General features: G+C 34.3%; 1 protein-coding gene across 15 annotated transcripts in view; it reads right to left on the bottom strand.

Moving 5' to 3' along the window:
- Positions 1-17,232, bottom strand: part of FOXP2 (forkhead box P2) — a 554,125-nt gene that overhangs the window by 46,166 nt on the left and 490,727 nt on the right. For 10 of the 15 annotated variants that reach the window (XM_057730884.1, XM_057730882.1, XM_057730881.1 and 7 more), the window contains 4 exons: positions 16,087-16,290; positions 14,378-14,546; positions 3,403-3,616; positions 1,550-1,654 (listed from right to left, as the gene is read on the bottom strand). In XM_057730884.1, the coding sequence (XP_057586867.1) occupies positions 1,550-1,654; positions 3,403-3,616; positions 14,378-14,546; positions 16,087-16,290 (692 nt within the window). The remainder of the gene's footprint in view (positions 1-1,549; positions 1,655-3,402; positions 3,617-14,377; positions 14,547-16,086; positions 16,291-17,232) is intronic. The other 5 variants (XM_057730889.1, XM_057730892.1, XM_057730888.1 and 2 more) reach the window with 3 other exon arrangements.

The following is a 17,232-nucleotide window of genomic DNA, read 5'->3' on the forward strand; positions in this document are numbered from 1 at the left end:
TGCTCCTTTCCATGTGCCATAAAGAAAACCATACTGAAAGAAAGACATATATATATTTTTTTCTTAAAGCTTTATATTGAATTTTGTCAGAAACAACAAAGAGCAATGAAATGTATGGTGACTGAGCTAATTCTATGGCTTAAATAGCCATACTGAAGAAATAGCAGCAATAGTCCTTTAAATAATCTTAATGATAAGGGATAATATAACACATTAATAGGGACTAATATATTCAAATGAAGAAATATGAAATTAGTTCTTTAAAGAATTAATATTCTTATATTCTTTGTTTTAGCAAATGTTATTTTTCTTAGAGAGGCAAACTTAGCAAACCTACCTAGCATTTTAAGGACTCTCCCAATAAAATGGTAGCTCACAACCGTTCTGGATTAAAAGAATGCAAATTTTCATTTAAGGCTATGTACAATATCCATAGTAATATAAGAAGCATTTTTTCTTTTAATTGGTCAGAAATTAAAAAAAAGGTTAAAAAAAATCCCTGTGGAAGTCTTACTGTAATTCAGTTACACAGTTATTATAATGCCAAGTACTTGTGCCTTGTTGTTAAGGTGCTTTTGCTCTATACCCTGTAGTCTACCAATTGTAAACACATCTTTTTGATGTTTCTGCCAACATCCTGGCAACAAAGCAGTGCAATTTCAAATGAGCTAATTAACTTAATTGTTGATGAAGCATGAAACAGTTCATTCACCCTGTTAGCTGCTCCATGACAACACAAGAGTCTCAGCCTGTGAAGTTACTCATCTCCATAAACCTATCTGTAGCTCTGTGTTTAGATCTCTTGTATACTGAAATTGTGTGTGGAAAATGTTTCATGAAAAATGCATATTCTCATTTGAAAAAGAACCTCTTATGAATTAAAAAAGTATTATTACTGTATGAAGAAATTAAGGATACACGAAGGTTTTATTTTAAGCTAGAGAAGCCATATAATCTACCATATAAACATAGAGCCATGTGTGTTTCTTTATGACTCTCAGGGCAACAAGTTACAACATAGAGAATTAAAATTTTAGTTGCTATCTTAACTTTCAAATTTTTATTCTTATTGTTAAATACATTAAATATTATTAATGTAAGAAATATAAAGACTGCAATAAAAAATAAACCTTTAAAATGTGTCTTTTGTTTAAATATATGTATATATATATACATATATATAGTATGACTTCTTACATAATTTTACTGGAAACTTTTATTGATACCTTGAAATTTAAGTGAATCCTGCAAACACATCTTCCAATTATTAATGACACTATTATAGTAGGCTTTTTTTTCTTCCATTCAAAAACCTTTATTGGATGATTTGTAAAATGTTCTCAAGAAAAGGTAAAGATGAAGAGTTAACCTTCTTAGCCTGACTTTGCTAATCCACTTGTTGGAACACACAGAAAGCTTACAGGGTGCCTTATGATGGACCTATACTTTCTTCCTCCAGCTGTCTTTTGTTTATTTACAACAACCTGCCTAAAACTCCCATACAATCCACTCCCTCCCCTTAAGAAAAAAAAAAGGTAAAAAAACCTACTTTAAAAACTGTCCAAAATCTTCACAAATACTTTCACAGCCTGGCCATTTGCAAACTCCATGGCCATAGAGAGTGTGGGAGGCCCCAGTCTCCTCGTGTGATGAGCTGTAGCAAAAGAACACAGCGTCAGATTCATCTCAAAAAGCCATAATCATTGCAGGCTGCTAGCGCCTGTCAGGTTACAATCAGTGACAAACAGGTCAAAACGGGTCAATTCAGCTCAGAGCAGTCAGAAAAATTTAATCGTTCTATTGAATAGTTCAACTGCCAAGGCTAGATGATGTTCCAATTAGAGGAGAAATAGAGCCAAAGATGACTGTTAATAAAGGATGAAAAACTAAGAGGACTGTATAATATCATATGCTAATCCTGCCATATGACCTTAATGTAACATTTACCTCTAAATAAAAAATATATATTCATATGTGGTCAAGTGAAGACACCTGTGTTTTTAAGAAAGTAATAGGAAAATCACTACAAAATTTTTGAAATGCTCTTTTTAGAGAAGATACAGACCTTTAGAATCATTTGCATTGTTTAATATTTATGTGTGAACCATATATATTTCTGCTAGTTATAGTTGATTAAAAACTTCTATTTCAGAATGGTATTCATTAGCTATCTCCTTCTACAATTATCCGAGACTTCTGGTGAGTATTGTATCAGATAGATCCTAGAGACATCAACCAACTTCTGAAGTATATAATCATCAAATTACTCTCAATTAAAACAACAGCATGAAAGCATTCAAAGGTATACCATTTTATAATAACGAAAGCTAACAAGAAAAATTTTTCATGATACTCCAAGGAAGACAAAAAAAAATCACCAAATTATAGCATTATATCTTAAACTGTACTGTAATTATATGTATGTTTCTTTGAAAAAATATTTGTTTATGAGAGTTTGCTGCAGCTAGGCAGGTATTCACATTACATGACAGAACACTATCAATCCACTCCACTTAAATATGAATTTTACAGCTATATATCACATGAGACTAAGCCCTATCATATGAGACTGAGAAATCCTACACGTATGCTCCAGCTTTTAAAAAGATAGTTTTCATATTGAGCAATATTTTATCATATATTTTTTATGTAAATTACATTAAAGGACCTGATTAGATAACCACATGTCTACATAAACAGAACTAAATGGACAAAAAGTACATGTGTGATACTTTTACAAAGGCAATTTTTATACAACTAAGATAAAATAGTACGTTGAAAAATTACCTAATATAATGTACTCAGTGTTGGTAATGGAAATCAAACAATTTTTCTTCATGAATTTTAAGGCAAATTTATTCATAAAATTACCACCATAAGTTCATTTTTATTATTTATTTATAATTCCATCATGCCACAACCATAAAAAAGACAAACCAGATCTTCTATCTTCTGCTTTATTATACCTGTGTTTATATGTTTATGTATATCTATCCTCTGATTTCTAAGCACATGTTGTAACATACATTAAGGGGGATACATATGCATCTTTAATTATTTGACACTGGTTCTTAAGTTTTAAAATGGTAAAAATGTTCTCATGTCAGCAATCAGGTTAATCACAACATCTCAGCCATAAAAATATATTGACACAATAGTTCTTCATACACTTATTAACCAATAACGTTCTTCAGGAAATTCCCCACTCAATCCATCAAACTGCTGGTATTTGAACTGTTTTTTCTAATGAAAATAATATAAGATAATCTAAAGGTTCCTATCTATTTAATTAATTGTTCTACACATTCTGCCCCTGCTAAGCACAAATCATTATTTTTAGTTTTACAAATGGTGAAAGTAAAATTTGGTGATAGGTAACAGAATATATCTCATGAGATTTACCTGTCTCGCCTTGCATTTAGAACTGACGACTGTCCATTCACTATGGAATGATGGGTTATTGGTGGTGATGCTTTGGAAGTGGTGGAGGAGGTAGTCGAGGAGGAATTGTTAGTAGTGAGGTCTAGCCCTCCATGTTTAATGCCATTGTCTTCCATACTGTGAACTCCAGTCACTTCTTTCCATAACTGCTGAATCTCAGCAGGACTTAAGCCAGCTATAAAATGAAAGAAAGCCCCACTAACATAACAAAGTAAATTTTATATAATGAGCTTAGTATTACTACCGGATTAATGCCAACAACAAAAGTGATGTTACTAGAATTATTAATATAAAATAATAAAGCACTGTATACCATTAGCACTATAGTTTTTTCCTTCAATAATCAGTTATTGTTAAAGACGAGCAATTTGAGAGCAGGACCAGAAATAACAGTATTGGGAATAATATCAAGGAACAGTAGAAAACACAGAGCAATTTCCACTGGAAAATTAAACTATTCAACTTTTAACTTTTTAACTAGTCAACGTTTTTTAACTATTCAAGCTTTTAATTTTTGCTAGTATTAAGTTTTTATCAGTGAGGAACTCAAAGACAAGTACATTTGGAAATAGCACATATCAAAAGAAATGAACAAAAGAAGTAAGAAGGGAAACACAAATGCCAGGGGAAAACAGTAAACATTCAAGTCAAAAGAAAAATAGATTTGACAATTATCTAGTTATCTCGATCTTTCTCAGAACGGCAAAGGAAATAACTGAATTTCATTTTGAGGTCCTGAATAAGCTAATATGCTAACTTACATGGATCAATTAAGCAGATAATATCTAAATTTCTCCTTCATTTTACGACAGGATAAATCAACTACTCATTTTAAACCATTTCTGGGCTCAGATTATGCAAATTTACCTGATTTATGATGAATGAAAACAGAAAAGGTACAATACTTTAGCTTTTCACTGTAATTTTGAAATAAGGAATTGAGAGACTATTATTTACAGTATTTGACTTACAAAACAATACTTACATATGCCAATTTCTATGCCTTCATATATTCTTTATATACCTTATACTCCTTAATCCTTACTACAATCCAATGGAGTTGGTACTTTTATTGCAACCAATTTATTTACGGATAAGGAAGCAAAGTGGGAGAGAGGTTCAAAAATACATCTAACGTCACAAAGCTTATGTGTGATAAAGCTGTGATTTAAATCCAGGCAGTCTGACTTGAATGCCTTTGCTCCTAAAATATTTCGTTAAAAATATGAAGACTACTGAATAAAGATATACAGGAGAAAATGTGCTTGTAATTGTAATTTCTATCATTTATTGAGCATCTACTATATTCTGGCACTTTACATTCATAATCTCAGTTAATCTCACCTGACATTAGGAATCATTACATTTTACAGATGAGGACACGTAGGCTCAGAAATATTAAATATGTTGCTCCAATCACTAAGCTCATAAGCAGTGGACAGAATTCAAACCTGATGCCCTGTGGCACCAAAATTTATGTTTTTTATTACTATGTTAAGCTACAATATCTAATATATGGATGAAAATGCTAATCAAACTTCCCCTACCCCTCCTCCCACATCAGATGCTCTAGTGATGCGGATTGATTGAGAGGTGCGAGAGAGTGAAGTGGTGTGGAATAGGCAGGGGAGACTGGGGAAAAATAACAGAATATGATGGTGAGGAGAGCTCTCTCACTCCCACCCCTGCAAGTGGGAAAAATCATTGATCTAGACATAGTGGTAAGTAGCCTACAGCAACCAGAAGAATTCTTGCGGTTCCAAACATAACTTCTGGTCAAATTATTTGTCACAGTGGAAACCTTAAATTGCTATGCCTACCACAATTTCAAACAGACAGTTTTACTGAAAGCTATCATTTTGGTGATTCTGGCTCCTCAAGATACTAAGACATGGCCTGAGACTGAAGAAAAGACAGGATAACTCAGATTTCCAAAGTGATTAAAAGCCATTTTTTCTATAAAGAAGAGGATGGGTTAAAAAAGAAAGGTATTTCTGTTGCACAGGAAATAATTTCTATACAAAGATTATTAACGATTGCTTTAATTCTAGCTTTAACCTAGGATTCTGAAACTTTTCTGACCATGACTTTTTGTTACCTGGCTGCATGTGTTAGGTGTCCTAACAGCAAAACTCCATGAGCAAATCCTTTTCTGCGAGAGCATCAACACAACCTCTGCATCAAAACTCTCTGCTGCCTCTCTCATCCACCGTCAACTCTCGCCTGGACAGCTCTATAGCATCCTGACTGTCTTCCTGTTTGCACTTTGCCTTTGGATAATTTACTTTTTATCTATCAGCCCAAAGTTATCTCTCTAAAGGTAACTTAGGCCATGGCACTTCTCTGGCAAAGCCTCCAATGGTTTTCCAGGATACTTAGGAAAAAAAAAAAAGAAAGAAAAAGAAAAAAAAAAACCTTACCATGGCCTATGAGGTGCTGGCATTTATTATTTGACTCTTGCCTGCCTCTCTGACCTCATCCATCGCTATTTCTCTCCGTTTCATTGTTATACTAGCCTTTGGCTGTTTCTCAAATGCATCAAACATTTGCTCCCTTTCGAGCTTTTGCTCCGGCTGCCCCCACAGCCTAGGCCACTCTGGTTGCAAATCTTCTCACGACTTCCTCCCTCCCTTCATTCAGGTGGTTCAAGGGCCACCTCCTGTGAGAGGTCTTCGACCACACTTATCAAGCATTGCCCCACCCTACTTTATTTTTCTTTAGAGCATTTTTGGCCCCTAAATTATATTATTTATTTGTTTTACAGTCTCCCTCCACCATTTACTAAGAGCAGGGATTTCATATTTTACTGGTGGACCTCCCCAGTGCCTAGAACAGTGCCTGGTATGTGCTCAAGAAACAGTTGTTGATTTAATTGATTAAAACAGGTTCATACAGTTCTCGAAGATGCCTTGGTTTCCACATGGAAGATCTGTGACTCTTAAAGGGCACACTATTTATGATCATCGCTCTCCTATAAGGCCAATGTCTAAAGAATTATAAATGGTACTAGTTGATTCTAACATTTTAAGTGGCTAATAACATTTTATATTTTGGCTAAACACTCTTAAAGGTTTTTTGACTATACCAGTTAAAGATGTTATTCATAATTTAGTATTTGGATTTTATTAATAATTTAGTTAACCTAAATATCCACTTACCTTCTAAAAGTAGAATTCCATTATACTATTCATTTGCATTGAAAATTAGCAGTATCACCATGATACCACAATGACAGGGTAACAAGCAGTAGGCACATAAACATTTGATAAATAAATAACCTGTTCACCACCCAAATAATGATCCTTAATTAAAAGAATATTATATTTTTAATATTTTAAATATTTTACTTCTCCTATTTTAAATATTATTGATAAGGGGCAGAGAATAAATAATGTCAAAAGATTCCTATTAGAAAGACTGGCTCCCCAGAGTCTCTACAGATTAGAATCACCTGGGGCTCTTTTAAAATTTCCAGTGCCCTGACCACAGCCCCCAAAATTGAATCACAATTTCTGAAGGTAGGACACAGTAGTTTTTGAAGCTCCATAGATGATTCCAATGTGCAGATAATTTGGGGGGATTTTTATTTTAAAGTAAACTATGACATTGTTCACAAGACAAAGTTTTCACATCAACTTGCTTAGCTATTTTCTATGGATACAAAACTATTTATGAATATGAAACAACTAACCAATCAATTTTGTAGCAGTTTGAAAGTTTTGGGAGTTTTTTACGTTTTGATGATATGCAAGAAGTAATTTACTTTTTCAGGCAGAAATATAACAAATTCAGCATTCCCTGAACTGTGTTCTATGGAACAGTACTCTCTGAACGCCATTAGTCTAAGAGATCTCACATGTCTGTTGTCTCTGTCTTGGAGACCTGTGGTTCATGTTAGCATGTTACTTTCTGAGATGTCTAGTAACAAAGAAAACTTGAGTCTCTTTCTTTAACTCAGTGTTTTGCAAATATGTTTGAAGGAAAAAAATTAACTCAACAAATTCTTTTACAATTACATTAATTAATTTCAGTTTTGAATATCAGGTATAGGCTTAGGATTCAAGTGATCTCCAACCGAGGCCCATTCCTTGAATAGCAGGCAGCCTATCTGACATCTCCATATAACCCTAATGGATTCTTACATGTCCAAAACTAAGTTCCTGTTTATACAGCTCCTCTGACCCCAACTCACGCCTCTAGCAGGTTTCTTTGTTTTATTTAACAGATACTTATACAGTGCTTCTCATATGCCAGTTACTTTTCCAAAGGCTTCATACATGATAACTAATGTAATGCCCAAACCGCTATTATTATTATCACCATTATTTTCATTTTAGAGATGAGGACACTGAGGCACAGAACAGGTAAGTAACTTGCTCAAGAGCTAATACGTGGCCAAGTTCCATCACATTTTCATGTCACTAGCACACAGCCCTTTCCCAGGACTCCTTCCCTGGCTATCTCGCCTACAGGTTCAACTCCTCCCATCTCCTATGGTTGCTTAACTTTTTCCTAATCTTGCTTTTTAATTTTTCTCTTTAGCAGTTACCACTATATATTTTACTTGACTTATTGGTTGTTTGTCTTCTACACTAACATATAAGTTTTATGATGGCAGAATTTGCTGTTTGTTTTCGTCATGGCTTCATCCTCAGCACCTATATGTGTGCCTGCACTGAGTAAAAACTCAATGAATATTACTTAAAAGAGCTGTTCAATGGACCAGAACACTAGTGTACTGGCAGGCACAATCTGGGGATCAGTGGACTAGAACGTCGTAGAATAACAGTCAACTTAAACTCTTAAGTGAAAATTGTCCAGTTTTCCTTTAAAACATGTTTCAAGGGCATGTACAAACAATGCCATTGCTGAAAAGTTTTATAATTTCATAATTTAAAAATTCCGTGCCTGCAAAAAATTGAGAAAACCTATTCTACTTTTGTGTGGTCACTTGGGCTTGTTCTCATTCACTGCCAGGACTACAAATAAGCATTTAAAGGTTTCTTTTCCCAGGAGTTAAAGAATGAAAAGAAGAATTCCTAATCAAATTGCATATAATACAACAGATAAAGCGGTTAAATAATAATTCTTTATTTCTAGAGTCAGAGTTTGTAGAGTGACTACTGGGTGCCAAGCACTGTGCTAAGACTTAATGAAAATTTGATCATTCATATCTAGATTATACATTCTTGGGGGATACAAGGTTTAAAAATTTTAATGGCTTCACTTATTGGTAAAAATCCCATAAGCAGCTTTTTCACACTCAAAAATAAAAGATTCTTTCCATGTCCTTTTGTTTTCTATGCCTAGTAGTTAGTTTTTAATGTTAAATAATTTTAATATAGTATGATATAAAGTCAGTCTACTGTGAATTTTTAATTAACTTATTTAATAGTAATCTGCTTATTTTCTAGGGTTATTTATAATTAAAAGTAATAAAAATCAATTTTGGTAGAAGTATTTGTATTATTCATATATTTTATTGAATTACTTGATATTCAATAACTGGAATTAATTGAAATATTATCATTAATTTTCCCTTCTCATATTAAATTTTACATCTTGAAAAACTAGCACACACACACACACACACACACACACACACAGCCAAAATAATTGAATCACAGAGAAGGGTACGCATTGCAAAATTAAATTTCCCTACCAGCCCCGACCTCTGGGTCCCCAGTATTCCTCTCTAGTGGCAACCATTATTCCAGTTTCTGAACTACCTTCAGAAAGCCATGTGTTCATTTATAATTTGCCAAACCTAACATCTTATTGATCTGTATTTGACTAGGAGCTTAGTATAACCTGTAGGTAAAATGCCCATCTTTAAAGTGTATTTTCAATGACAGGTGTATCAAACACACATTTTGTCTGAATGCTGAATTACAGGAACTAAAAATAGCTATATGGCTGAAACTGAGACCAAAGGCAAACATCTCCACCATAGAAGGAATTTCTGGGATACAAGAATATATATGATATAAAAAAATTCCTACTATAATTTTACTATTAAAATTTTTACAGGCTGCATCTTCACAGTTTGATATTCTATTACAAAAACAGTGATTTCTTATTTTTCTTGATCATGACATTTTAATGTGGCAAAATTGACATTCTCCTTTTAAGTCTTCCCTCAACACTTAAACAACTGACAAAGAGAACTTTTTTTAAGACAGATGGCCTAAATGGCATTAAATCCATTCTAATATATGTATGTTAGTGTACCAAACAATTCTATAACAATTAGAATTATGATATAATTTAATCTCCATCTTCCTATCTCATTTAAATTTTCTCAGAAAACTAACTCAACATATTTTTAATATTTTCCTATGTATTTATCCCTAAGTTTTTATGCATAACAGCATTCACAGGTAATTTTGCAAAGTTTTATTCCCACAATAATAAATGTATGTTCAAACTTTAGCTCACTGATGGAGTTTTCAGCATGTAAAACCCCAGAGGAGATTTTCTTAAGTTACAAACAAAAGATTTACTGGTATTTGAAAGGGAATACTAAAGGGGTAACAATAATTCTGTATGACATACATTGTTCATAGTGCTGGTGCTGTTACCCTGATTAGATATATGCTCTATGTAAGCCCAGGATCACAGATTAAGCAAAAAAAAATTAAGGATGCCAGAGTGGTGTTGAAGTAGCCATTTGGCTATGTAGATTTCCATAAGCAAAGCATGAAGTCAAAGCCAAACAGCGGATTTTGGCTGAATACTGATGCCAAAGACAAACTTCAGCATAGTCATAACTCAGCATAAAGGATGTTATTATATTTTATTTCAAAAGATATCATTTTCTTTATTGTGCAACAGATTCCAAGCTCATCTAGCTCTACAAGGTGTTAGTTCAAAATAGCACTGGCTGGTTACCTAGCATTCCTTGTTTGGTATTTCAGATTGGTAATGAAAATGTTTTAGATAGCTTCTACAAATTCAAAAATATTTTAAAAATTGGAATGAAACATATATATCTCCCTACAGTAATACTAAACCTGTGAATATATCATGTATTGGGATACAATGATTTCTATCTTATGTCAAAAACATACCAAAGTTTAAAGCACATGTCACAATAACTTCCTATTTTTGAACCTGTAGATAGTGGTACTGGGTCATGAAAATATGTCACTGAATAATTACTAGTTGATATTTAAAGTACACTATGTATTAAATAGCTTTATAATCAGTATTTTATTCAAGACTGATTTACAAATCCATCCTTTTTTATTTGACATCTGTATACCTAGAGCCACACTATATACATACTTAGAGATTGCAATTTAATTGCCTATTTCACATTAAAATCCAATATTATGGTAATGTTCATGTCAACTTTAAATGCCTAATATTTAAAATGCCTTACTTTAAAATGATAAAATATATTACATTTTGCAATGTAGAGAAAAATGTCTGTAAATCTCCTTATCAAAATTATAATTTTGTTACATCTATCTGATTCTCATGTAGATATTTTTATACAGTTGAAAGAAGTTGTAACTCTAAAAGTAGTCTGAGCAAGCTGTGTTAAATCATGGTGATAAATACTGCAAATATAGTATATATTTAAAGATACAGTGAGAATATTATCATTGCATGTTAATCCTACTTGGTTTTCACATGGCTACTATTTGTAGCTAATTAATCAGCCTACCAAAAACATGATGCAAAATGAACTGAGAAACTGATTTTAAAAATATTTAAAATATTTTTGTCTAAAATAACCAGTAACTGAGGCAGAAATGACTCAGGGCTTACATTATCTAACAATTATTTCTTTACTTTCTTCCACTCTAACTTTGAGATTCCAGAAGAGTACTATGGACTTAAGTTTCTTTACTGTAGATGGTTTATCTGACACATTCCGCCTGTGTTTGGCTGATGGGTCTCCGCAATGGCACTTTTCGCACATTCATCTGAACAGTTGAAAACACAATGATGACTTCCATCTTTTTAGTTTGGACCTAGAGATTATCATACTAAGTGAAGTAGGCCAGTCAGAGAAAGACAAATATCATATATCACTTATACGTAGAATCTAAAAATAAAAAATGATACAAATGAACTTATATACAAAACGGAAATAAACTCACAGGCATAGAAAACAAATTTATTGTTATCAAAGGGGAAAAGTGAGGGGGGTAAATTAGGAGTTTGGGATTAACATATACGCGCTACTATACATAAAACAGATAACCAACATGGACTTACCGTATAGCTCAGCAAACTATACTCAATATTTTGTAATAACTTACAAGGGGAAAGAATCTAAAAAATAATACACACACACACATATATATCTGAGTCACTTTGCTGTACACCTGAAACTAACACAACACTGTAAATCAACTATACTTCAATTAAAAATGTTTTTAAAAAATACATTTTCTGCTCAAACCCAGATATGTTTTCAGATTTACTTCCTTTCCCTCAATGTTCTCCATTCTGGGTGTTTTATTTCTCATATATCTTATGGAGAATACAAACAGAAGAAAGTAAGCAGTGATCATTTTGTAGGCTAGAGAAATAGCGAATCACTATGTCGTGCAGCATCAAGGATTAACCTGGAGTTGTAGAGCAATCATTTCATGATGTACGTATGAAAATCATATCATTATGCTGCACACCTTAAATGTATACAGTGCTATATGTAAATTATATTTCAATAACACTGGAAGAAAAAAAACAAATATAAGAAAAAAAAAGGAGATAATTCTCTCAAAAGAAAGCGCAGAAATAAGAGAAAGTTTTCATTTGAAAACTATTAGAATGGTTATATCATAACGAATTTCCTTGTTCACAAGATATTTGTATGCTTGTTTTGGAAGAACGCAGTTTAACAAATATATTTCAGATAAGTTACATCTTGTTTCTATGAACATCTATTTTAAATATTCTTGAAATGTTGGTTTGAATGGTTTTACTCAAATAAAATCATGTTTCTCTACTGAGGAGACAAAAAATCCCAGATTCCAAATATACACTTTAGTTAAATTTTACTAAAAAAGTCAATGAAATAAATTTATTGCTTCTGTTTCAGTGTAGTTTCTACCAAATAAATCTATGCTTACATTGAATTAATTTATAAACTTCTTTATTTTCTTAACCTTATTTCTTTCTTTGTCCTCAAGTTGTATTTATTTTTCCAGAAAACAATTATTTGCACATAGAACATTCATTGCTATGGTGACACTATGGTTTATTCCAATTCTCTTTTGAATGACACAGAAAAGTGGGTTTATTGCCTTGTTTTCTCTCACTATTTAAACTTTATCTTTCTTGATTTCCTAGGAGTGACTCAGTCAGGTGAATTAGAGGATCTGAAGTCAAATGAAAGAGGAATTCTGGGAAAAACAAGCCATGGAGACAATAATTTGATAACTAAAGAGAAAAACACTTACCACAATGTTTTTAATTTAATGTGCCCCAAACAATAATTATGTGTATTTAAAAGCCTGTCTTTTATTAGCCTAATTATAATTTTTATATATTTAATTGTTCTTGATTTTCTTCATTTATCCTATAGAGTCAGAAAAAATGAACAGCAAGTACGGCTACAATGTGGGCCTCTCTAGAACAAACATAAGTGACTTGAATTAAAGTTCATTTGGATTAAAGTTTGTTCCAACAAAATCCACAATGGAAATTAGAATATGTTTTTATGATGTCTTATGGATACATGACTTTTACCTGTATTGAGCATTTTAGCACACAAAGAACCATTTTGTTTACCATTCTTTTCCATTTTTTTAATTTAGAACTCTTTCCATTTCCCAAAAGTTGAGTCAAATAATGAATATATACAATTGTATATTTGTATGGTATTGTATTATTGAATTATCAGAGTATATCCAAAGTTTTCTTATCAGAAAAAACAGAATACAATTGACAGCTTTTTAAAGCTATCATTCACAATACAGTACATACATAGGCAATATCACTGTAGAGAAAGGAGGGTCAATATGGTCCCAGGATGTATGATGAGGTCCCCCAAAGCATAACTCGGAATATTCTCTGTAGAAATACATAAAGCCTCCCTTTTATATATGAGGGTTTTAGTGTGAAGATTAGGAGCGTCTTTTTCTTATCAGTTGTTCACCAAAACTCCTATCAGCTCACTTATGTTAAATGCAGGGTGAGCCTTCCCATGAATCCAATTGTCTGCAGATCTTCAGTGTATATTCAATAGCTTGAACTCAATAGCTTGAATTGTGTCATCCTTATACATTTTCTTCCACAAGATTAATAAATACACATTTAATATCTAATAAAGCACTTGAAAGCAGTTTACTACACACTTACAAAGCAGCGTGTGGTAAAATTTCTGAGTCGCAAGGAAAAGGGGCATGCAACCATGTTAACAATCATGTTCTTTTTTAATTTTTAGTTTCTATTGGGGTATAGTTGAATTACAATGTTGTGTTCATTGCAGGTGTACAGCAAAGCAAGTCAGTTATACATGCATGTGTATATATTCCTTTTCAGATTCTTTTCCCATATAGGTTATTATAGAATATTGAGTAGAATTCCCTGTGCTATACAGTAGGTCCTTGCTGATTATCTACTTTATATATAGCAGTGGGTACATGTCAATCCCAAACTCTAAACTTCTACTAACTTTGCGTTTTGTTTGTTCTTCTTTACCTCGTTGCTTTAGTTGTAATGTTAGGTTGTTTATTTGAGATCATTCTTATTTCCTGAGCTAAGACTGTATTGCTATAAACTTCCCTCTTAGAACTGCTTTTGCTGTGTCCCAAAGGTTTTGCATCGTTGCATTCTCATTTTCATAAAAATCATGTTTTAATGACAAACATGAAGGTCATAAAAACAAAATTTCTCAAGGTACAAGGTAGACAGGCCACGCAGTGGTAGAGTGTGCAAGCTTAGAAATGACGTGTGCGCCGCGTTTTGTATGTACCTTGAGGCAGCGACTGGACGGGAAGTGCTGCCTGGCCAGGTGGGATGGAGATGAGTCCCTGACGCTGAAGGCTGAGCAGATGTTGCTGCTGCTGGAGTTGCTGCATCTGGAGAAGCTGCTGCTGGAAGACAAGCTGCTGGGCTGCCAACTGCTGCTGCTGTTGCTGCTGCTGGTGTCAGAAAACCCAACCCAGTGAACAAACGGCAGAGAACACAGTCTGCGAAAACAGCTCTCGTACAGAGAAATGCACACTCTTTTCATCACCCCAGTGCGTTTGTGCATGGTCATCCCATGGTCAAAGTTTAAGGGAAGAATGAGAGCAAGTTCTAGATGTTCAGTGGCTTTTCTTTCAAATATTAACAATGCAGCAGAGAACCAAGGAATTTGCATTGAAAGAGGATGGAACAAGTTCTAGAGAAAGTGTGTCACAAAGATTCAGACTTTTTAAAAATGGGCTTATTGCAGATGATAATAAATTTATTTAGACTCAAAGAATGACACTTTATGGAAACAGTCAACTTCAACAACACTTTTTTTTTCCAACTGAATAAGTCTGATCTGCAGAAGTCCATGACCGTGGTCTCTAGTGATCTATTAGTAAACTGGGATGTAGCCTTCATAGGACAGGCCTGTTAGCTCTCTCTCTTCCTCTTCTCTCTTATTGGAATATATTAAAGGCAGAATTATGTTCAAGGCCAAAAAAAGCGCCCTTATTATAAGGAAAAGTATAAGTTCCAATTTTGTGAGGCATTACAAGACAAACCAGACTTCTTTTGGACTCGGGAGGGTATGAGAGGGCAGTCACACTTCAGAGAAAGACAAGCTGCTGTGGAAGACCTTTCCATTTTAGTTTGGGGAAAAGAGAAACTTCTGATGCGCTCACTGGAAAACAGACTGCATAATGGAGCAAGTCATGTGGATTGCCCAAAGCCTCCGGAGAAATAAGGGAGCAATTTCTATTCTGTAGTTGATGGCTGTCTGAAATTCTATTCACAAATCCAAACAGAAACAAAGCCTCAGGGGGTCAAAACTGTTTCCTGTACGTTTGCATAATGGGCAGCTTGAAGACAACAGCTCTGATACCTGCTGATCAATTTAACTACTTCAACATGTTTTGTTTGTATTATGTTTATATTTGATGCAGTTTGCTGACAAGTGCAAGCTAGGCCTGAGAAGCCAGCTTGTCAGTTTGATTTATGAGCATATCAAACTGGAACTTTCTACTCGCCACTCCAAACCTACAGTAGCAGTTCATTAATCAGGGGCCTGTGACTTTGAAATCTGTGCTCAACCACTTTCTCCCCAGCTTCCCCTCCCCACCCCCCACCCCCCAACAACAGGCTCGATTTGCATGCATGTTCTCTGAGCTGCACCACTGAGAAAAATAAGGTTCCCTCACCAACTTAGATTCTCGGTGAATACAAGATAATCAGTACTTTGTCCACCACACAGCTTGCTCTTTGTACACTGTGACTCATTAGTGAACATTAGACAACAGCAGCGTTGAATTGTAACTCTCAAGTCCCATGCTACAAAAAAGGAGAGCAGGAGAGCTCTACTGTCACTGCTATCAAGCTCAGTACGAATGTATAATAATGTGTCTTTGACAGCAAGAGGCGGGCGGTAGGAGGGATCTAAGACTGCTCTGGCCTCTCAGCGCCCTTCCCAACCGCGCGCTCCTCTGCACGGAGGAGCCGGCCCGATCCTACCTCCTTTGCTTGCTTTCCAGGATGCTGTTGCTGCTGCTGCTGCTGTTGCTGCTGCTGCTGCTGCTGCTGTTGCTGCTGCTGCTGCTGCTGCTGTTGCTGCTGCTGCTGCTGCTGCTGTTGCTGCTGCTGCAAAAGCTGAAGATGTAACTGCTCTTGCTGTTTCTTGTAAAACTCTTGTAGTTGTTGCTGAATAAACCATTTTGACTTTAATAAATAAAGGCAAAAGTTGCATGTATTATAAACCTCCTAAGCTCTTCTAGACTGGCATAGGGTAGAGTCTCCATTAAGATTCATCTCACAAGGACAACAACAAATATGCACTGGATTCCAGGAGACAGATCTACATACATTTTTTTCCAAGGCAGCTCTGAAACTTTCCAATCCAGAATCCAAAATATCCTGAGTGAAAGGGTATAGAAAATCCATCTTCTAAAGGGCTAGAGCCAAATGAGTACCCCAGACTATTACATCTGCAGTCCTAATATCATATAAAAATAGGTTCCACTCTCCTATTTATAAGAACCAACTACTGACTTACATAAAATCAGGGTGACCAGTTCTTACTGGGAAAAAACTCTAATCCATCAGATGGACAGAAGAACGTCAGACTTAGAAATATAAGCAACTGGCCTGTGGTCATCATCATAGAGCAGAGCAAGTAGTTAAATCTATCAGAATTTAGATAAAGCACATTATTTTCTCTATGAGAAGTAAGTCTAGAACATAAAGTCCACTTTATATAAACTCGAAGCTCCAATGATGTACATGTTAGGAACATTAGTTTTGTTATTTAAAAAAGATTAATCTCATGACTTGGTGGCTCAGCTGTTCAACTTTGTTCTAGTAAGTAGCTACTTCTATTCCTAAATTCTGAATTTATTGTGAAAAGGAAAGTCTGGGACATTACTTTCCCTATTATAACAAAATGGCCAGTTCCGATTTCATACTTAGGTGAACTAAAAGGAGTGGTGAAGGGTTAGACATTTTAAAAGCAGCAATTATCTGTAAGTCTCGTTGCACTTTTGTTGGTAAGTCTACAAATCCAATGCACCTAAGTATCTGAATATTTAAATATTGCTCTATCTCATGTAGAAATGATTCCTATGTCTCCTCTTATTCTAGACGTTAATGAATTTAAAAAGACTA

Source organism: Hippopotamus amphibius, chromosome 4 (genome assembly GCF_030028045.1).
Source record: "Hippopotamus amphibius kiboko isolate mHipAmp2 chromosome 4, mHipAmp2.hap2, whole genome shotgun sequence".
Taxonomy (NCBI): Eukaryota; Metazoa; Chordata; class Mammalia; order Artiodactyla; family Hippopotamidae; genus Hippopotamus; species Hippopotamus amphibius.